At 44.3% G+C, this 23,072-nt stretch overlaps 1 protein-coding gene across 1 annotated transcript in view; it reads right to left on the reverse strand.

Annotated features, from left to right (window-relative positions):
• LOC100651512 (B-cell receptor CD22) overlaps positions 1 to 13,095 on the reverse strand; it is a 310,916-nt gene extending 297,821 nt beyond the window's left edge. Inside the window, exons 1-2 of the mRNA XM_003393124.3 lie at positions 12,799 to 13,095; positions 9,796 to 10,328 (exon numbers count right to left, since the gene is read on the reverse strand). Of these exons, the coding sequence (XP_003393172.1) occupies positions 9,796 to 9,889 (94 nt within the window). The 5' untranslated portion in view covers positions 9,890 to 10,328; positions 12,799 to 13,095. The remainder of the gene's footprint in view (positions 1 to 9,795; positions 10,329 to 12,798) is intronic.
• Positions 13,096 to 23,072: the final 9,977 nt, after the last annotated feature.

Genomic DNA, 23,072 nt, shown 5'->3' on the forward strand with positions numbered 1-23,072 from the left:
CCGCAATCCAATAAATTCCTTTCCCAATGCGACTATCCACTCGCGCGTACGAGTAATTTGGGGTGAAATTGTTCCCTGTTCCCCTTTTCGACGGCGATGCCGAATTTATAGGTAGTTCGTATTCTAATTAAAGAACGCGAGTACCGATCTAAACGTCAGTGAAAGCTTTCCATCTCCGGTAAAACTGTTCCATGTTAGAGAAACGTTATTTATTGTTTTGCCATTAAGTAGCTGATTCGAGATATAAGGTAAAGAACGTCAAAGCTGTTTCGATATTGTTAACATAGGTACCGTGTATTGGTTCGAAAAATGAGAAACGTTAAAGCAGTAGAAAAGCTTGATTCTTCTATTAACGATACGAAACAATATCGAAATATTGGTTCTACGTAAAATCGTAAGAACGTAGGTTTTCATGGCTAATAAGAATTTTACATCGAACACCTCTCTACATCGAGAGATTGAACTTTTTAAAAGTCTCACAGGGATGCGAGAGGTCTAACAGGTTCGTAAGTAAGGGAATTCGAGAGAATTTCTGCAATTCCGAGACTCTTAGAGGCTCTAGACCATCTCGCAAATCTGACGATATCAGAGATCGCGTAACTCACTAGGATCTCGGCACTCCCCGCACCCCCAAGATCCCTTGGGACCCTTGGACGTTCAGGACATCTGCGATTCAGAAACCCCTGGGCTCCTCGAACTAAAATCAACCGAGACTCTTCACAGTCTCTGGTGTCTAATATAATAAACCACGCAGAGCATTACCGGTCACGACGAGATGCTTGCACGATTACGCGTTATGTACTTCTCTCTGCATGCGGAGATAACATCGACGAATCGATTAGAATCGTACGGTTAGAATCCATTGTAAAACAAAAATCGTATTAAATGGTCGGCAACGAAATGGCATATGGCAGAAATCTGTCTGTTTTAGAAAGTACTTTGAAGCAACGCAGATGCGAGATACGATGTAGAGCAATCGAGGAGACTGTGGATGCAGAGAAGGAAAAAAAAAGCGGAAGCTGTGTCGGAGCAAATTGTATCGCGACTCGGGTGTTTGGCAACACGTGACGGTGACACGAGCTTTCCAATTAATCAAAAATAAACGATGTGAACGGCCGACCGTCGAGAATCGGTAGCGAGTACAAATGTTATTTATCGTCAAGTATGTAGCCGCTAAATGTAGCCGAGGGTGTTATTTAAACGATTGTGCAAACGTCATCGTATCGGCTGCATTATGCGTCGCGTTTCACCGGAAATTCGTTACAGTTTCGCAGCTCGATTGTGTCGCGCTATGCGCCGCGACCCGGCGTTTATTTTCCTCTCAAGGAAAATACTCGGCCGCGGAACATCGAGTGAAAGTTATATCCTGGATCGCGCGAGTGCGCGTACACGTTCGTACGCGGTCGCGCACTTTCATACAAAATTGATTCGCCCGTGGTCGTGTTAAAATTCACGATCAGATGGAACAACGAGCTCGACGCAATAACGAGTTAACGCGATAACGAGTACACAGAGTGTCCGGCGAATAACGGCGAGTGGAGCGTCAGATTAAAAACGATCTTCGATCGGCGAATGAATACGCAAATGATCACGACGAATGAAACGCGTAATTGAACCGTGGAGAAGGCTACGGCTTGATCGATGTCCGGCTGCTTGTTCATCGAGTCTATACGATTCCCACCTGTTTCATATTGACGCATCCTGATGGTGATAGGTCGAGCTCCATGAAGACGGTACAGCTTTTCTAACCAATTATTTTTAATGTCTCGTTGTACTCTCCCTAGCGCGGCCATTAAACTTAATAGCCCGCACTACCCAAGGCGCGTCGCTCCTTTTTTTTCCTTCGAGGGTCGTAATTAAAGTCAATCGCATTACCGGAAACAGTCCATTAGACGTATTCTCGACCCCGAAAGCCAGTCAATCGGTGCACCGTGACACACCCGATGCGGCTCGAGCGATCGTTTTTAAAAGGCAATCTGCTCGCTCTTCTCCGACGAATCTCGAGCCTCGGAACTCAAAGAACGCAAAGATATAGAGAGGTCGAAGACACGCGCGCGACGAAATGTTTCTTCGGATGTCGTTTTACAGTTCTCCCCTAAGTTATTCGCGACGCGTTCCTGCGCTAAATGCGGCACGTAAATCAGGTTTTACGTCTACACGTATTTTTGTCTCTGTCGTACGATAACCTCGCAGCGGGAGACACGGACAAGTCTGACGCGAGTCGTCGTCAAATCGGCTTTAAATATTCGCTAACAGGGGATCGTGTTGCGCGCAATGCGAAACGATCGACACGATGTAACGCTCGATAACGCGAACGTTATTTCGAATGTTATCGCCCAATATTAATAGGGACGCGTCTGAAAGAAAAGGAAGAAACAGAAGCGAAAAGACAGCGGGAAAATACAAAACTAAAAAGAGGAGACGGGAGGAAGAGAAAGAAAGGAAAACGCGCGCGAGTTTTATTACGCCGGTTTTTAAACCTTCCAATGGAAAACAGAGTGTTTGACTTGGGCGAAACAAATCGAGGCTGAAGCTTTTCAACCGGCTACGCTAAATCGTTTCGACGGAATGGTGCAATGCTGTTACCGATTCGATTTCGTCCGAAACATTCCCGACGAAATATTCTAGCGCGTAGCATTTTACAAATGGACCAGTCGGGGTTGTTCGTGGTGATGACGTCAAAATATACGAATTTCCGCTGGCTAGGATCGGCACAGAGAGGGTGCTGACAAAGACAGAGAAAGAAAGATAGAAAGAGAGAGGCGAGAAGGGGAACCGCTACGTTACTAACCATTTTCTCTTCTATCAATAGCTTATCCATAACGATTCAACGGGTTTGTCCGAGCGTGAATGCAACGATAATGCGATGGTCCGTTTCTGTCCGGTTACGTTCTCCTGCCTGTTCTTCGTCTCCCTCTTTTGTCTCTTCATCGATTCATGCACGCGCCATCATTACCGTCAGATAATGCCCCCACGTTCGAACGTGGCGCAGGTCGATCGATGCGGTTTCATCGTACATAATACGGGAGGGAATGGTAAAGCCCCAGAGAGGAAAGGATCGAAGGAAACGATCGTCGTCGATCCAATATTTACTCCTATCTTGATGCACCGGAACGTAGCAGCTCCGACACGATATGGATGACAGAGGAACTTGCTTATCACGGTCCGGATGCGCATCGACGTATCCGTTCGACCATTCGCGGACCGTTGCATCTTCATGAAAGATTCAAGATAAAAGACTAGGGACGAACGAATGGTCGCAAGAATTTTCGCGCAGTTTAAGAACTGCCCGGAATTCGCACCCATCGAAATCGCGGATCAAAGGATCAAAAGTGGCTATTTTATTAGCGCGCGTACCTCTGCCTGCTCTCGTCGGATCTTATCGAGTATTCTGCGAAAATTACCGCTAAGAGGCGCCTTTGTAAACGTTCCCTGGAAGATTCCACGGTTTCCATGAACGCGTCGGATTACCGTGGATACGATCGTTTATTTCATCAGATATCAACCATTTCTGCCGTAGATTTCAAACACGTAACGTTTGCGATGGATCCGCGAGCGTAACGTTGTTACTCGAGGTAATTCTACGCGATCGATCTTTATCTTGTACTTTTGCCTAAATCTATCTCGTACCGCCGCTATCTTTATCCCGTATTTTTACAAAATAACGTTAATTCCGATGAAATCTTTGCCGTTTACGTGAAACATCGCGATCTAGAGAGCCGTACGTTGAAGCGGGCCGAATCGTTTAATTTCGCTGTAACGCGTACAACGGGCTCTTTCTCTATATTACTAGTTAGTTGTTTAGTACTAGAGTTACCGGGGGATTTGTCAGTCCCGCTGCACTTCCCCTGGCATTCGTCGAAGCCTCGAAATGCCGGGCGTGTTCGTCAACAAAAAGACGAAGATAAAACGATCGTTACATCAATCACTGCATCTCGAATCGAACCGTGCTCGAGGTTTGTGAGTGTCAGCAGAAATGACGAGCCGAACACGAAACCTCGTCCCTACTAACTAGGACGACAGAAGCGTATTCCATCAATTCCTCATCGAACGTATAGCACGTTCGTTACGCTGAAATTGTGTCTTAACCGAAGTGAAAAATTCCTATACTCGGCGGACGCGATCTATCAGACGCGGAAGCATTATTATTCGCCATGTTCGCGAACAGATCTCGGCAAATTAAACGTCGTTTTGTTGCTAGCGTCTGCCGTGATGCTCCCTCTATAGTTGAGACACGGATACGATCAACTATGTAAACCAATTAAAAAAGGCAGGCTGGAAAAAAGAAACGCGAAGCCGATGACAGCGAAGGAACGTCACAGAGAGAACAGGAAATCAAAAGGGAGCATTAAAAGTTGTCGATGCTTTAGCGGCACAGCGGTCGTTGCCAGAAAGGACTCCTTTGGGAGTACATAGGACGAGGATGAGGATGGTGGTAGCGCGAGGGTGGGAAGCCATTTCGCTCATCTGCCGAGTCATAAAGCAGATAGTACAGTTCTATCCTCGAAAATACATAAATCTTTGGTAGGTGTAATGTACGAGAAATGAGTCGTCCCGTAAAATAAATGATCGGATCAGCCGTCGTTTCCAATGAAGACGTTCGCTGTAACTTTACGCTCAAACTAGGGTTTGATACGAAGATGGCGGGAAACGTCATTAATAACGCGATAACAGCTATCCGGTAACAAGCGGAAAAATTAGAAACCGTCACCGCAGAATCCTCCTTCTCGTCGACGAATCCTTTAAAACTGGTCTTATCGAACGGATCGTCAACATCAAGAACAGACGCAGCTTCCTCCTCGCATTCGTCCTGATTCGCTGGTAATCGCGTGGAAGGTATAAGCTGCAACATCGAACCTTGATCCTCCTCCTTGATCAGAAGCTTGACGTAAGAACGTTGGATTCCGCATTCCACGCGAATCAAAGATTTCTGATTCAACGTTTATTCGCTAAACGAATTGATAAATCTTCGGCAATACGCGTTTTATCCACTCGTCTGTTCCGAATACCTATCGTACTTTTTTCTCGAGGTAGAGACCCTCGGCTGTCTAAAGGCACTTTTCCTTGGCATCCGCAAGATACACTGCTTTTATCGGTATGGCAAGCAGTCTGGGAATGTCACTGTTGCCAACGCTGACGCAAAGATATTTAAAAGGATGGGTGGCGAGAACCCAACGACAAATTCAACGCGTGACACTCGTGTTTCGAAGTGTGCGCGAGTTCGATTCTTGACCGTTAACGCCTTTACATGCGAATGATTCAGCAGCGTTTACACGAATACTTGCCCGGGGCAATAGACGCACTTTTAAAGCTCTAACAGTTTGTAATTACGAAATTGCAAAGCGAAATTTAATATCGAACGTATAGAGAGCACAAGACGTAATTTATCAAATTTATCGCTGCGAATTTCAATGGTACGCGAGGGATAATACTCTGTCCAATTCCAACCTTGCCATGGTTGTAGCCCGAAATATGCTTTATTCTTGTGAAGATAAATAGACGAGAGATATATTAATTAGAAGAACTGTCATTATTCTGTAAAATAAAATGTTTGACGCACCGACATGCGTAATCTAGATGCTAATTAAGCACGTTTGGCTTCATCGTGCATCGTGACACAATACGTTTCACGGTACTGCGAGTTTCCATCGTTAACTCAGCTATTGTAATTAATTTCGTGAAAAGCATTCAATGTACTTTATTGCGTCTACATAATGATTGCGTAGACGAAAATTCTGTATAAGCGTGAATTACACGCAACAGAGATTGCAGCGTGGAAATGCCCGGACGAAGAAGCGAAAGATGAATCGAGCGTTCCTACATACTTGCAGCTTGCAGCAGTGACTTGCAGCTTATTGGCTCAAATGGATATTAATTATCTCAACGGGATGACAAGCATTAGCTTTTTTGTTTTCCATTCGCCTGCATCAGTGCGCTACGAGGTCGACAGGATTTAACTTATGGATCTTACAAATGTTACACGCGTCCGGATAATTAAATCGCTCTCTTCCATTAAAGCGACACGAAATCGTCGAGACGAAAACGAAAACAAAGAGAACCGAGTGGAACTGAATCCTTTGGCGCGACTGAACTAACGGGATGAGAACAAAAAAATTGTACAAGTTACAAATCAGAAATTACCTGCCGATGCCAGTAGATTCTCTTCCGACAAGATTAGCAATAAACCAAACGAAATGTAATCTAAATCGTCCGATTATCGTATTCCATGCAAAATTGTAAGACGAATGAAAAAAAAAGAAAAGGTCGATAAACTACAATCTGTAAGTGGTGAATTTATTAACGTTATTAGCTGATAAATTATCGTGCGAGAAGATCGTGTTAATAAATGCGTAGAAAGATTTGTCAACATTCGAGAGCGCGCGTTTCTCCTCGTTTGATCCGAACGATCGATTCGTCGCATTTCTTCGCGTTAGTCGAATCTCATTAAACCCGAATGCTGGAGGCGCGTGATACATCTACGAAGTCGGAAGTTCCGTTGACAATGGGCGATACCCGTGCGAAACAGACGATACGATTGATGCAACATAATGCCGTCGCGTGTACGTATAATGCACTCGAAGCGACGGGATTTTCGAAATAAATCTTGAAAACAAATAAAAGCCCGATGCCAGGGCAATGCTCATAATTCCATGGAAGCGCAGTTGTATCGATTGAATGCAGCCCGATGGTTTTGCGAAACGAACGCGCCGACAGTCCAGTTCGCAGGCATGGCAGCACGTAATCTCTAATGCGTAATATCGGTGTTCACGCTGAAACGAGCAAACGCCAATAAAACGAAACAAGCCAGACACGGGAGCAAGGCAAAATGTGCCGGTCGATAATTTCGTAATTCGACGGGGGCTGACAACCGCAGGACCCGATTCGGTCGTTACATTCGCGAAAGAAACAAGGAGAGGAAAAAAAGGTTCACAATTTGATTAATCTGCCGTTGTATCCGTCGCAAGAGCGGTGTAAAATGTTTGCTCGCGCGCGCCATCGAACCAGTCCGAGCTCGGATGGAGCCCCGATAAATTGAGAGGACAAAGCTTCGAGTTTATTAGATCCATAATATTTTACAGGAAATTGTTTCTACGTGAAGCCATTTTTCATCGGGCGACCGATGTGATGTATTATCGGTACACGCGGGCCTCTCGGTACCGTTATCGTTATTGTTTTCCAACGGATTCATTTTTCCCTACTCGAATGCTCGCTCGAAAAACTGTTTTACCTCTCGTTACTTCCGTTTCGTTCCTGAATTTCCACGGATAAAAGGAACGATTTTCTCCGGGCGGACAGGGACAGAGAGGGAGAGAGAGAGAGAGAGAGAGGAGGACTACAGAACAAAGTCGCCAGGTAAAGCATCATCAATCTCATGGAAAGTCAATGGATCGGAGGAAAAAGAAAAAAGAAGTACGGGATCGCAGGTGCGTTCAGGTAACGACACCGAGAAAAGGGGCTTGAGAACTTTTATTGAAGCATCTGTTGTAGCAAACGGTGATAGCCGAAACTGACCCGAAAAGTTAGACGAACGTGGACTCGAGTGCCCTTCAGAAACCCATTCAACATCCTGAGAATATGCGCGGAAGAACGCCAGCAGAAAGAAGAACGAAGAGAAAGGAAGAAAGAGAACAAACAAGATTCGCCGGCAAATAAGAATAGTTATTACGCTCGTGGAGGAGGATAGAGAAAATTCTAGAGGGGAAGTTGGGAAACAAGAAAAGAACGAGAAAGAGATGCGTTGCTCAGGCAGAATGCAAAGGACTGATGTGAAAAGAAACTGTCCACAAACATTTTTCAAGAACGCAGAAGCACACCGTGGTCGGGCGACATTGGAAATAATAATACAGAACACGCTAGAAAATGATGCAAATGTGGCCATCCCGTTTTATGAAAATAACTGTGACATCATTTAACGTTTGCGTCTCCTCAAAAGTGCGGTGTTGTAAATAGGATGAACAAAAGACGAAAGGAAGGAGAGAACGGAATCGATGTTTTAGACGATACGAACACGTTCGTAAAACTAGAAACTCGACGCACGTTGATAATACCGGGAAACGTTCTATTTACAATGAAATTTAATTGTCGGTTGGCTGGTATCTTTCCGAGTATATTTCTACGTGTAAACAGACGATCAGACTCGTAAGACACGCGTATTTCCCTCGTAAAGGTCGAGCAACGAAAGAGGAAAAAGCGTAAGATATAAAAGACAGGTATAAATTGTACGTTGAACTTATTATTATTAATATTAATTTTTATAACGAATCAACAGACAGGAAACAGGAAAGATATCGTTCCAAACGATGCTCTTCTATACTATAAATTAGAAATATTTTAGGGAATAACTGCATCGATATTGAAATTATAGCGAACTCGCGATAAAAGCTACAAAGGCGACGCGCTACCATGGGAATAATTATAATACTATTCGTCTGCGTTTACTCCGACTGTCCGCCACGTCGACGAAATGAACAAGGACAAGTGCGCTGAGGGAACATTAGTCGTCTACACGGTGGAACCGGACGAAAAAAACTAAAGCGAAGACGAAAAAAAGATAGAGAGAGAATTCTCCTTGACAAAAAAAAAAAGGAGGAAAAACGAAGAGGGGGAAGGAAAGAGAAAAGGAAAACAAGAGAATATCAGCCATCTCACACCCACCGTGACAACGTCCGCATCCCATTCTGGCTTCAACGTCCTTTGAGCCAAACCACCGCACCCCGTTCACGCCCTCTTTGCTCTTACTCTCTCTCTCTCTCTCTCTCTCACTCTATTCTACCCTTGTCGGTCCACCAGCCTCGTGCAGGCTGGATACGACAAGCCAGCACAAGAGAAGGGGGTTATATTCCGTTGTATCGTTCCTGCCTTTTCACGATGCGTCGCGTATATCCCAGCTAAACAGGCCATTTCATCACGTTTCGTTTCGTTGTGTCTCGTTACGTCCTCGCATTCTCCCACCATCTTATTCTTTCGCGTTCGTTTCCACCCTTATCCTTCTACCTTGCCGCGATATCTTTTACTATTTTTCTAGAAGCCTATATTTTCTACGATCAAGTAGTATCATAAACAGAGCGGGCGCGTTTTTATTGTCGCTTTAAAAGTCGTTTCGGAACGATCGGGATCAACGAGGGAAAAAGTTCCGCTGATATTCTAGACGCGATTAAACGTGTTTTGCTGGAATATCGTATAAAAAGAAAAAATAGAAGGAAATTGGAAGTTTCATTTTGTGTATCGTTAAACGTGGACGATCGTCGCGTGTTTACGCTTGGCCGGGAAGTCAAGATATTATGCGAAACAATCGATGTTCCGATTGAAAAGAGATTCCAAGTTCGGCAAGAGGAAGCTTACATAGAAAATAAAGTTTCTCGAATGCTTGGAGCGTGTCGGTACGATGTTTAGTCTGAAAGCGAAGAAAGCGTTACGCATGGTTTTTATAACAATAAACGGTATTATCATTGAAAATACGCGGCGAGATAAAGTCGGCTCCATGGTCAACCGATAGTCCTCGCCTTTTGCCGTGCCAGAGCCTGTTATCAAGTTCGTCTTTTCCTTCGATCATTTCATCCACCGCGAACGTATTTTCGCGTTACGAAAATATTGACCTACATCAATTTAGAACTCGTAAAACCGTTCCCACGACGCACGTCGAATGGCGTCTGTCGAATCTCGATAAAGCCGCTCATCGAATCTCATATTCCCTTAACTGCTCGTTAAACGAATACGAAATACGAATACGATTTCGCGACTAGATAAAGTTAATGGTATACCACATTATCATTTAAATTACGTTAAATTACTCACTGGTTGCGTGGGACGTTTCGCAAAACAAGACGACGTAGAGTAATCCACCCACAAGGAGCGTAGCCAGAAAGGACGATCCCGAGCTGCAGCCCATCACGGCATCACTACTGATTTTCTATCGTTCGCAGTAATCCTCACCGAAGCACCGTGACTCGATCACAAACGACTGGTCCTTTTCCAGTTTAACTCTCGAGGATAGCACTGTCACTTGGCAAACATCCGGCTGTCATCCAGTGGCAAAGGAACCACTCGAGCGACGACCACGTCGTACAATCCAGCATCAGTGCAACTATGCTGTCGCACCAGAATCCCAGAGGTTTTACTCGCGTCACATGGCGTCGTCAACTTTTCACGCGCATCGTAACTCGCGAAGCTCTCGTGCCTCCTGTTAACACCGAAACCGACTCGGACGTTTAACCGATTCGTCACTTCGTCGCACGATCCTCCTGCTTCATTGGTGTCCCGTCGTCGAATTCAAGACCAAACGCAGTCGATCTCCACTCGTCACGGACACCATCGTCGTTCCGCGATCTCTGTAATATTCGATACACGTAACTAGATGAGATAATTTTACACCGATTCACGGTGACTCTGCTTAAGTAATCACGACTCTCTCTTTCTCTCTCTCTCTCTTCTTCCTTTTTCCGTCTGCCCTCTCCGAAGAATTCTCCGAAGAATTCTCCGAAGAATTCTCCGAAGAATTCCTGCCTGAACTCCGAAGAGCCAGCCCCTATCTCTGTACTTTCTCGTCGTCTGTTTGCAATTAAGTACCGAGTATGGATTCAATTCGAACGGATAAAAAGAATCGCTCGGGTTTCTTTGTACGAGAATTCTTTACGACCATCAAAGCAGCCGATGCAATTTCACTGAATGCATAGTGCCCAGCCAATTATCGGAGTTTAGGGGCTCGGGTTGAATCTCCTCGGGCGGAACGTCGACGGAACGGACTTGTTAAACTTTGGCACTAAAGCGCCGTTGTAGGTGATGTAACTTAAATCGAAGAACCGGTGCACGATTCTGGATACGATAGAGCGGCTCGATCATCCGATGCCGAATTTATTCGTGACAGCTAACACGATTTGTCTGGCGATTCGATCCTGTCGTTTGAACGAACTTTTCGAAAGCGTCGAACATCTCTACGGAGGTAGAATTACATCGAACGAACGCGTGAATTTTAAACTTATCGTTGGTCGTTAATAGTGGAATATCGAACACGATTTCAGCTACTTTTTACCCGTGGAAATAGATAGACGACAATGTTGTCGACGTACGTAGCAGAAAATAATATCGAACCACGGAGGTACTTAATGGGCCGTGCGAGTCACTTAACGTTTACTCTCGAGAACGATGATTTACGCGCGATCGAAGGAGAGAAACGATATCGTCGCCTTGGTGAAACGAAGTCAACCGGTTCGTCGCGAACGATTCAAACGAATCACGTATTTAGGGCACGGCATAAATCAGCCGCGTGCTTCGTGAAAACGTATGATCTTTTAAAATTGATCGTAACCGTGAATCGTTCGTATTTTACCTGATTCGATGTTGGAGCATATGTCGCGCAAATTCGAAGGGTCGGTTGTTAATTAAAAATTTCCCGGTAACGCGCATTCTCGAACGCGTCGATTCAGCTCGACGAAATTAAAGAGCCAGCTGACAGTGGTGAAATACGAACTGTCACCGCGTTACCTGTCTATTTATACGCCAATTATACAACATGTTGTGCGTTCTCGAATTAATAAATCGACATGGTTTAATTTATCATGGCCGCGCTGATTCAAAGACCGAGATGAAAAACGAGAAAGGAAAAGAGGAACGAATAAAAGACATTGGCGCGGAATGTTACAAGATTTGTGTCGTCGAATGGGAACAATGTACACAGAACGAACTAAGGAAAGTAGTTCGCGAAACACATTTGCGGAAGCCATATATCTTGCTATCGGTTTATTCCCAGCTCTAATCATCGGTCCGCAAGCTGGCAACACAAAATCCCTTGTGCATATGCATCGTGCATTCGCTTTGTACCGATGGTTTACACCCTCGTGTACCGTTTCTACCACTCGAATTGTTCGATTTCCGTCGAAGAAACAGTCCATTAACTTCCGCTTAGAGAAAAAGACGAGAGAAAAAGGAAACTCACTCGTAAAGATAGTCGTTCGTCGATACCTACAAGTCGTTAACGCGTTTGCATCGCGCCAAGAACTTTTCTTTCGATTATTCCTGGTGGGCCATCAACGTCGATCGAGGAACAAAAGAAATGGTACATAGGAGCATATAGGTGGATCGGAAGCACGTGTCGTGTATCGGTCTTGCGAAAAATGACGTCTCGCGCGGAGCGTTTCGAGATGAGAAAGCAAACGGAGTGGACGACAAAAACGCGATAAATATAAAATGGAGCAAGGTAGTGAAGACACGTGGCCTTTCGACGGCGTTAGATATTAAATAAACGCGTCCACTCGGTGACAAAGGAAAACGGCGATCATCTCCATTAAATGCCAGATGCCTGTCGCGAGTACGTGTACTCGGAACAAAAGCGCAGGCCGCTAAAGGGCCCGGCTTTTGACGGCTTCGAGAGTTCAAATATCATCACGCCCACGCACACACGTGCCCGGCAAAGTCGATCGACGAGCTCTTTCGTTGTCACCGGCAAGAGCGGAATTCCTGAAAACGATGGAGAGAAAAAAAAGAGAAAGAGACAGCGAGAGGCAGAGCGAGACAGAGAGGGAACAGAGAAAGAGAGATAGAAAGAGGGCCAGTGCTTTGTTGCTCGAAAAAGACCACCAAGCCAGCGGTTTCAGCTGCACGTTCACTCTTTTACAGCCATCCGCTTTCCAGACACATTCGTGACCCTTTTCGCCCTTCTAAATCCTTTCAGAAACATCGCTGCACTCGATCCTTTTTCGCTGTTCGCGAGACTGCTACTCAAACCGAGCGTCTCTAAACGCTTCCCTCCTGAATGCTAAAAAAATTTAAACAAAGTCGAACGTTCCAAGCGTCGTGACGTACCGGGACGAAACTTCGTTTTCAAATCCCTTGTGCGAGCACCCCTCGAGGACAGCGACTCGCGAAATTAGAAAGTAGAGGAACACCGTCGTTCGCGCGACGTTTCCTCGATCCTCGGACTGCCGCGCGATCGAGAATTAAGTCAGATATATGGAGTTCGCGTGTGCACGAGAGGAAACGAAACGAAACGACGACGACGACGACGACTGGAGCAGATGGAAAAGCTCGACGCGGTACGCGATACGAACACGCCTCGAGTGTACTCTCGGCTCTGGCTCTGCTTTCGGAACTGAGTCGTCGAGAGAGAGAGCATCGTTGGAGTTTCGAGGGATTCAGAGCTACCCCTACCCCCTACCCATCGAGCCGACCCCTGTCTCTCGGCAACCCGCGTGCTCCAGCACTCGCAGTTTTCCCCTGAGCCGCCGTCCCCACTCAAGCCACAAGGATGTCCCCCACTATCGAAAGCATTGCCACCCCAGCCGCTGGTCGGCTGCGCGCTCGCGCCTTTACGCGCGCAGTCGAATCCAGTCGAATTCAGGCACGCGCGTCACCACCAACTCCGGATCTACACAGAAGCACATGCGGCCAGCAAAATACACCTCGTTACGGACGACGATGCTATTTCACGCGTCCGTCTAGATTCTTCCCTTCTTTCCCACCAACGACAACGATTACCATCCCTTATGCATCGAGGAAACCCTTCGAAGGGAAAACGTCAGACCCGCACGAGATATGCCCCGCGAACGTGCGCGACGTTACGCCAACGCGTCGTCTTTTTTTCTTTCCTTGCGGAGCATCTGTCGTATCAACCGTGAAAACATCGTCGCAATTGCGTTTCAGTTAGCCGTACGTTGTCAGTGGGGATAGCACGAATGTGTAATTATATTAGCGATACCGTGACCTAACATTGTCGTGGAAATAACAGGGGGATGTTCGAGTGGCGCCAGAGGGATGGGCTTGAAAGCGTTTGTTGCAACGTGGTTCGTCGTAACTCGTGGCCGCGTACTATTCCGAAGAAGCTGACGCCCTTTTTTTTTTAAATACTGCTCGATTTAAAAATCGATACTCGTTAGTAGGATTAGACCCGCGGAGAAATAAATTTCAACGACGATATCTCCATCCTGCAGTTATCCTGTAATACCTACATACACTCAGCCGTTTATTTTGAATAACATCCAACTACGTAGAAGATAATTGTTTGGTTTATGACGAGCTATGGTATACCACTTACCGTATATCGTACTTTATGTTGTCTAATGCGTGTTGTTTAGTACCCGGAGAGAATGCGAATAGGGAGACAAGAAACGGCTGACGTATAAGGGTAAATGTTTCCGCAATTATTTCAAAAAAACAAAAGCGCGCTCTCTGAATGTACTTCGCATTATATATAACTGGAGATAATTAAATCTTCGTAAACTTCTTAATTAGCTGTTCGAGGCAGAGGATGAAACGAGGAGGATCGTTCGAAATTAAGCTCGGAGGCCATTCAAATTCGAACAAAGGACAGAGACGAACGCGCCGTTAAAAAATTACGGGAGATTTCTTTCCTCGAAATAAGTTTCCAGATAGAAGACATTTTTTTACGTGATCGAGGAACGATGGATACAAGCCGGAGAACTAGACTCCAATCACGTCTGTAGGAAAAAAAGTATACCGTTGCCTCTAGGGAACTATTTTCTATTTTATCCACAGATTCCTATAAACAAGCCGTTCCGAAGAACCAAAGGTATGAAAGGGAACCGAATACGAAGCCGAAAGAAGTCCTCGCGATAAAAAGTTTGCTTAAAGCGTATGTCTCGCTCGTTGTTCGGTGATTTCAATATTCACGATCGTAGTGAAAGGGCGATACGTGAGGGTACAAAACCGCGGACGGAGCTTTAAAGATACATTCGCATAAACTCGCGAAGATCGTGGTTTCTTTCTGAATGATTCATTGAAATCGCGTCACCATTGATAAGCGCGGCTCATTGTAGAAAATGAAACTGCCTGCTTACCGTTCTCATAATCGTATTCTACGATATTGGATAAATCGTTGGTCGCTGCATAAATTCCTTCGACTGTCGTCTCGTTGTTCTTGCGAACTGGAATTATCGTCTACCGAGTATTAAAAAGACCAGTTGGCAAGACAGTGCGCTACTGAAAACAAAATTAGGAAATCACGATCCAAGACAATAGAGACGATGAAATATATTTGACCGAAATACCGTACGCTGCATAGAACGATATAATACTATAGAGAATTCGAATTCTTCGAATCGAAGAACATAATCGAGTAGAGGTACGCTACCGTAAAAGAGTCATAAAAAGACGTTTAACGAACGAATGGTAGGATGCTTGCTGTTATTTTCATTGCAATTGAGAAAAGATGTTAATAGAACGTTCCTTAGAGATATGTATATTCGATTGCTATTAAAAGACGGAAAGCGTGGATAATCGAAAAATTTTGCGCGATACCGTACGTTACAGAGGCGATCAAGATTACATTGAAAAAGTTGGAGGATAACGTGGCAAGCGACGTAACTTTTTCATTGGTCTTATCGTAATTTAATTTAATCATTAGGTTTGACTTAGATCCAACGAGCCGCGTGGTACGAAATATCATAAATAAACGAACGCGAACTTTTAGTAAAAATTAATTTCCAGTTGTACGTACAGCGAAGGACGAAACTTTCGCTACGACCCGATATAAAGAGACGATGTTCGATCTGTCTTGGATTCAATAATCGCCCGATGATCGAACAAGATACGTCGGTAATCGATTGAGTTAGCCTTTACACAGATGGTCCGAAGTCAGTGATTTACGCGATATATTCGATGAAAGGCGAAACACGCGAATCCACCATATACGTCGAGCCGTTTTGCAAAGCTCGCGATAAACTTCGATGGTCTACCCTTTTGTCAAAACAGTGTGTGCCCCCGTGTCTCGTGTTCCTACTTCCGGCGTGTGGACGATAAAGTTCACCGATATTAACATCTTCGTCGGTGCTGTAATTTTCACCCCGGGTCTGATATACTGCAGCGTTTCGTTGCGGCGGTACCCGTATTACGACTAATATTTCTCTTCCGTACAGAACGAAAATTGAGTACTTTATAAGGAGCTGGGACATTAATAACTCGTACAGCCGGCTGGTATTTTCAGGACAGCTTAAAAGCCCTCGCCGCATCGATGATGTATTATATGCTCACAAAAGAACTGACACTTACCGCCACGTGCTTTCTCTTTCCACCCTACCAGTCTGTACCTCTCTCGCGCTTCGTTCACCCTCTTTCATCCCCCCTCGGCCTAAAGTCCTGTTGTCTCTGGTGTCGCACGAACCACCCTTAAATCACTGCTAAACATTTGTTCCCGGATATAATTTAAAAAAAAAAAAAAAAAAGAAAGAAAGAAAAACCATTTCCCGATGTAAATTCGTCGCTCGCTCGAAATGCAAGAGAGGAAGAATACACGCGATAGATTCTGGCTCGATAAATTCGATGAATCGCGACGCGATTCGTGACGACGCGAACTGTACGCGATACTGTCTACGTGTTCGCAGAACAATAGACGATGATTGCAAAAACGACGACGAATAGACAAGGGGCGTAAAAAGCGATGTAATGACGATTCATTATCACAGCGCGTTCCTGACAGATTGGCGAGCTCATAAATGATTTAAGAGTCATCGAGCTATCTATAGTGCTACTTTATCAAACACTTTCATCGACCGACGCTAAATAAGAACGTTTCGCGTACTAATCAACACGCTTACCGTCTGATATCCAATCTCGCGTGTTTGCAACCCTGTTCCAAGTTGTGGCATCCCTCCACGATTCGATTTCCAAAAGCCATCGCGACTTCTGAGAACAATCAGTCCCATTAATCGTAATTTTCGTTTGATTACACGTATTCTGCGAAAGTTGCCTCTCGGTTGTGAAAATGTAATTAGTAATTAGAACGTGATCATGGAATTCGTATTCGGCAATAATTTGTCGAATTACAACGTACCGAACGCTCGTTGTTCTCGCGACTGAAAAGAAACGCACGTTTCGCTTGGCGAATGCTACGGTTACTCTTCATTTCGAGATTTGTTGCTTAAAGTTTAATTACGAGACTTTAAAATCCTGTTTCCGCAGAATTTCATCCGTAAAGGGATACTTTATTCCTACTGTGCTCTAAAGAATTGTTCAAACGGCAAAAAACGACAAGAGAGATGGATCCAAAAAATATGGCAAGAATTATTCAATGTTCGCAGCGCCAAAGGCACGGCTACCTGCAATATTTACGACGACAAGGAAAAACTGAAAAACAGAACGAATCGCATACGCGAGCATCCCACGTGTTGGCCGGATAAATCGGTAAATTAAAGCGTCGAATAAATAACGTATCGACCGATCATTAAGAAAGTAAACCCCTGGCCACAACCCCATCGGTTGAATGCGATTCTCCTGGGAATTCCGTTGACTAGAATGAAATTGATGTCGGGGGAATTATGTAATCAGGATTTTTTGTCAAGAGACGACAAGCTACGCGAGAAAGCTACTCGGAGGTTCGTGATTAGGGCAGAATAAATAAAGGAGAAAAGCAGTGAAAGCGAGGGAAGAAGAGATCGGAAGGGTGAGCAGGGTGGAGAGATGGAAGCTTTTCGAACTCTTAATTCGCCTGCGGCCAGCCCCTTCCTCGGCAACCCCTCTCGATCCTCCGTACCGCACATCATCATCGAAGTGGGGTTGAAGGCGTACGGCCCTGGTCCCACGTCTACGGTAACCATGGAAACAGACGCGTAGTCGACGTCGACGTCGACGTCGACGTCGTCGTGTGGTCGTCGTCCTCGCGTACGTAACGAACACGCACGCACACGCGCGACCTTACACATTCGAATACGTGTGTGCACACCGTGCACGGACACGCGTTTTTCGAAACCGCGTAGAGAAAGAGTGCACGGATGTGTCGTACTCGCGGTCGTGCAAAAGCACGTCCGCAAATGACGTTTGCGCGTGGTTGAGAACACGAGTTGCGGTAGACAACGGTGAAACAAAACACGGAAAGAAACGAAAAGTGGAATCAACGAAAGCACGTCTTCGAGAGTACATCTTAAGTTGTCGGATGCGGACAACCTTTGTGCACCGGTAAAACGTGTTAAGCACTTTGTATGCTCGTTACTCGTATCGCGTGTATAATGTACACATATACAGATCCGTCTCGGAATTATAAGTAGCTGGTACAGTTCGTAAAAACGGAACAGCGAAAAGAGAGTCATAAGGAAAGGTATCTCTGAACGTTAACCGTACCTCGTTTTATAAGAGGATATTTCAGAAGAATTGCCAATCTTTCGTATTAGCGTGCATTTCAAAGCATTTCAAGACCAGGCTGTTACACCGATCCTCGAATAACCAATAATTTCCTCTGTGTCGGCTGTTACGAATTATTAGATTTTCTATGTAATTCGGACTGCTTCTTTAAACGTTGAAATTTGTCTGGGTCGCAATTTCATCGCGAGAAAAATAGCGATGTCAATGAGGCATTGCCGATGGAGAAAACCTTCGTGGGATGAGAGATTATTTCCGATCACTGATCTGGGATAGACACTGCCCATAAAAGTAGTTGGAACTGGAAGAGAAAATGCCACAGAACCGTCCGCGATAGTCAGGTAGTTCAGCAGGAACGATTTTGGAGAAAGTGACCGCTAGTAACCACTAACTGACCACAGGCTGGATGCCACTCGTGGCAGGTACTCGCTCAAGAGATAGTTGTTGGTAGAGCAAACCCGACTTTCGACACCTTGATATTTGTAAAAATGAAAAATGTAAAAATGAATTCCATCTGTATGAAAATCTAACGCGAATGTAAAAACCATCTCCAAAAAGACGAGCGATGGGTGGTAAAGGATCGTCGACAAAATACGCGTATTATGTACAAATTTATGCAAAGCAATTAAATGTCATTAAAACGTGTATATTGGAAATAGAGGAAGCGTATAAGCCGAACCTTAAAAGTCTGAAATGTCTAATGAAAACCTCAAACAGTGACGAAGTACGGCGCGCCGTGAATTACGTTATGCGTCAAAGTTCGCGGGAAATTGCACGAGAGACGAACGAAGCCGCGCGCTGTAATAATATCATGTTCCAGCAATTATTCTTGCAGAATCTAGAGTCGAAGCGGATCCGTAAATTATGACCTGTTTACGGCCTAGGGAAAAGCATTACCTAGAGAGCAATAAATGTCCGCCACTGAGAGGATATCACCTGGAGTGCGTACACATACCCGACGCGATTAACGTCAAGATTTTCATGCCGTTCCCAGCTCGACTTCCCGTTTCACGAACACACGAATAAAAATCCTCCACGAGTTGATCCTCCCTGTTCGCAACCGCGTTTTCGTTGAAATATTCGTTACATCTTCGCGCGAATATTCCCCGAATGGGAATGATTTTTCCCGGCAAGGAAAAATGAGGCGAACAGACAGAGACGGGGAGTGAGGCAAGAAAAAGGCAAGAGGATGGAGATCTAACGTATTTTCGTAAAATGATCACGTCGTTAAAATGCATCCATCTAGTAGCTGGCAAAATGAAAAGCGGACGTTTGAAATACTCGACCACCGCGAGTTCGACGAGTCACCTATAAGAATAAATTGCGCTCGCCCGACTCGGTTGAGCTAGGAATTTTTCACCAAGTAACATCTGCCGGCATTTGTATCCTTCGACGATACTTCGACCTTACTCCACGCGGCATAGACAAACCTTTGTAGGTCGGAAATAACCCCGGGAGGGTCTACGAGAGGACACCGACAGGAAAAGGCTAAGCGACGATATCTCCTTTCAAGGATCAGGAGTAAGATCTGAAAGAGAGTCAACGAGAAAAAGTGGAGGAAACGAATTCCTTCGGTTTTGTCGAATGGCTCTTCTTTCCTTCTACCAACATTTTCCACCTTTTACCGTCTTTCGAACTCGCTGTCTTTCCCTCGTGCTTGCACCGTCTCTCCCGCCCTCCCTTCCTCCTGCCGCAGGTCGCGAGATACACGCGAGCGAAAATTTACTATGGAGAAGCAGAGAGGAACAGAGGAGTGTGCGGTTATTAAATCGGGACTCGACGGTGTAGCGTTTCATAAATTCGTTAGATAGTAACTTTACAACGATAATTTCGTTCGGCCGAAACGGGGCCGGTTTACGACTCCTTTCCCGTCCAGCTATATCTCTGTTTTGCCCTTTCCTACCTTACCTCGCAAAATTTCTGTTCGTCTTTTAAAAATCGTTTAAGCAATATCGCAACATCGTTTGGAAACGATTAAAGGATGCGTTGCATACATTACCTAAAAATACCTTAATAAGATACCAGGCGTTGACATTTGAAACGTACGTAAAATCTACTTTATTGAAACGTTTCTTATGAAATACTAATTTACTTTTACACGGCGGTTACACGTTGCGGAGATCATATCGGTCGAGGAAGAAGCGGTTTGTCCGATTTCAATTCCGCGAATCATACACGATTCCATAAAAAACGGTAAAATAGGAAAAACATTTCAGGAGCTTCTTCGGTATCTTACGAGCGTAAGTACGGTTCAAGAAGGTCGAAGGTCGCGCGAAGTTTTCCGCGGTAAATGCTTGGCGGGCATTATCGGCTAAGGAAGCAGAGAGAAACGGAGTATTTCGCCCGGAACGCGTTCGCTTTATTTTGTCTCGCAATCTGCGAAATGGATAACATCGAAGACGAGTTTCCGGTCTGTACTGTACGAGCTGTGCATCAGGCTAACGTAGTCAGCCTTTCAGAAATCAATGCACCGCAATAACCGAACGATGCACTCGGCGTGCTTCGTCGCATTGAGCTCCGGCATCAAAAAGCTATTACATACAATGAAAATAGATTTCAAAGGCCAGCAACCATGTTCAGAAGACAGACAGAAGGGGAAGAGGAAAGGCGGGACAGGAGGTGGAAAGAGACAACGGTTTATGCATGGACAAAGCTATCGGCCAGATGAACCGGAAGAGAGTGTAATGTCCCGTGACATTTTGTTTCACGTGCATCAACACCATTAAATCCTATGGAGATCGTGTACATTCTATAAAATCTCTTTATGTTCTACTGACGCTCTTCCCGGAAGGGAACCGTTCAGAGTCATCGCACGCGGAACAAGAGCAACAACGGTTACGTTGAAAGTAAAAGTGCTCGATGAATTTTCTTAACTTTTGACTAACGCCAAGATCATCTAATGCAAAAAAGATTGAAATTCGAAATACAATTTCTGTTTATATACGGCATACATAGGTTGGTAGATGCGACGATCGTAAGATCGAAGGGTGTTAAAATAAGATAAAAATAAAGGTGTCACCATAGTTTCCGATGATTAATCTGCAGTGCTATATAGATGACCAAGTTTGAAAGTGGGGCGTTAAAAACCCCTGCTTCCCTTCTCAGCGCCCATAAATCAGGGAACGATTACATGTGTAAATATACTGTTCCTCACCCTTCATCGCAGCTGCGCTTTCCGGAAAATTCACCCTTGCGGCGTGTTTATGCGTGAATCTGTTCGCGTGAAAAATCATTGAATAAACATTTAGGGAGGGTACCGCTTGAGAAAATGTTAAATTTGGATATCTATATCTTACATCCAGAATGAACATTTTCTCTTATAACAAATAAGTTTGTTATCGTATTTTTATTAAAAATCATAAAAAAAAGACACGCGCAGTCCATTTGAATTCTCTCGTACGCGCTCTTAATGTAAACTGTCTATACAAATAGTGGTACATAACGAAACCAGTTTAATTTATGCATTTTGTTCGTATATGTAGCGCGCAATGTTGGGACTGATGGAATCGTCGCAAGAGGTATGCGATCATATTTATATGTAAATGCAGATACGTACACATTGGAAAAACGGGAATTGATGGAAGCAGGGGTTTGAATCAAAATTTGCAACGTGATTATACACGGTGCCGCTAAGCGTAAACGCGAACCGATGACATTGTTAATTTTATTATAAATATTCACCATCGATAAATCGAGTGCCCATTTTTGAATCGCAGACCGCGAATGTGTACTTCTATGATAATCACGTTATATGTCTAACTAATTTCGCGTAACACTTTTATTTTCCTTCGATACGTCAAAGTTATTTTTCATCGCAAATTGTTGATTCGGAATAAAACGAACTTACAGGAGAAAAATACATATATCGTAACAGAAGCAGCAACTACAACCGACCCATAGTTGTCCCGATTTTTTCACCGACAATGGAATTTCCTGGCTGACTGACGGCTCGGTCGCCGTCGATTCACAGAGCGATCAGCCGTGAATTCCCCTGCTCCTTTATATCCCGCAATAACAACGCGACTCGCAGATGCCAAAGGCACATTACATATACATATACACATAATGCGTAAAACAGAAGAAACGAATAAAGAATAAAAGTAATACATTTCGAAGTATCTTCGATTCAAGGCCGTTTCTTCCACCATCTCTTTCTGTAGCACTTGTCTTTCGTTCATTCATCCGCCACGAATCCCTCAGTGATATCTACCGATGTTTCTTCTAACCAATTGTCCATAGCCTGTAGCAACGATCTGATTGCAAATGCTTGTACAAAGGACGATGTCTCCTTTCGAGTCAGCCTCTTTTTCTGTCTCGCCAGGTTTTGTTCATTCTTCGTGTGATTTTCCTTGCCACGATCTTGACAAATAGATCCTTCGTCTCTCAGCCACGATACAAAGACAAAAAGTAACACGAGATCGAGATTAAAATTATAGATCGTGATTACAGTAAAAGTTATGCGTTCTACAAGTGCAGTATGGTAAATTCCGTAAGACAAGAATATAAAGAATCGAACGAATAAATAATGCGATGAAATGAAATGCAACACGTTTACTTTCTTACTAACTCTTCACTCGTTCGAACTATGTATATTCAGTATCTGCGATGTTATTAATTAAGGAAGCGCGTAATTGAGTGCCCCATTATCGAAAACTAGAGTTGCGCTGTTAGTAGTTGGAAATTAATTATTATTAAAGCCCATGGATCCCTGGAGTATTCTTGGATGCTAACGTTGATGATAGTGAATCTGTCTGGTACTCAAGATTTACGTATAAATACTATATGTACACTTTTCTCTCTGTGAAAAATTATATAAATAATGTAATGTTACCGACTATTATTCTTCAAAATATACATATGCATAGTTTGCATAATTCTACAAATTCATGACAATTTAAAAAATCACTAGTGAAATAAAAACTACTCTATTAGATATTGCTAGAATATATTCTTATCCAAACTATAAGGTTGAAAAAATGCAGCTATACATA

This window comes from Bombus terrestris, chromosome 1, assembly GCF_910591885.1.
Source record: "Bombus terrestris chromosome 1, iyBomTerr1.2, whole genome shotgun sequence".
NCBI classification, from domain to species: Eukaryota; Metazoa; Arthropoda; class Insecta; order Hymenoptera; family Apidae; genus Bombus; species Bombus terrestris.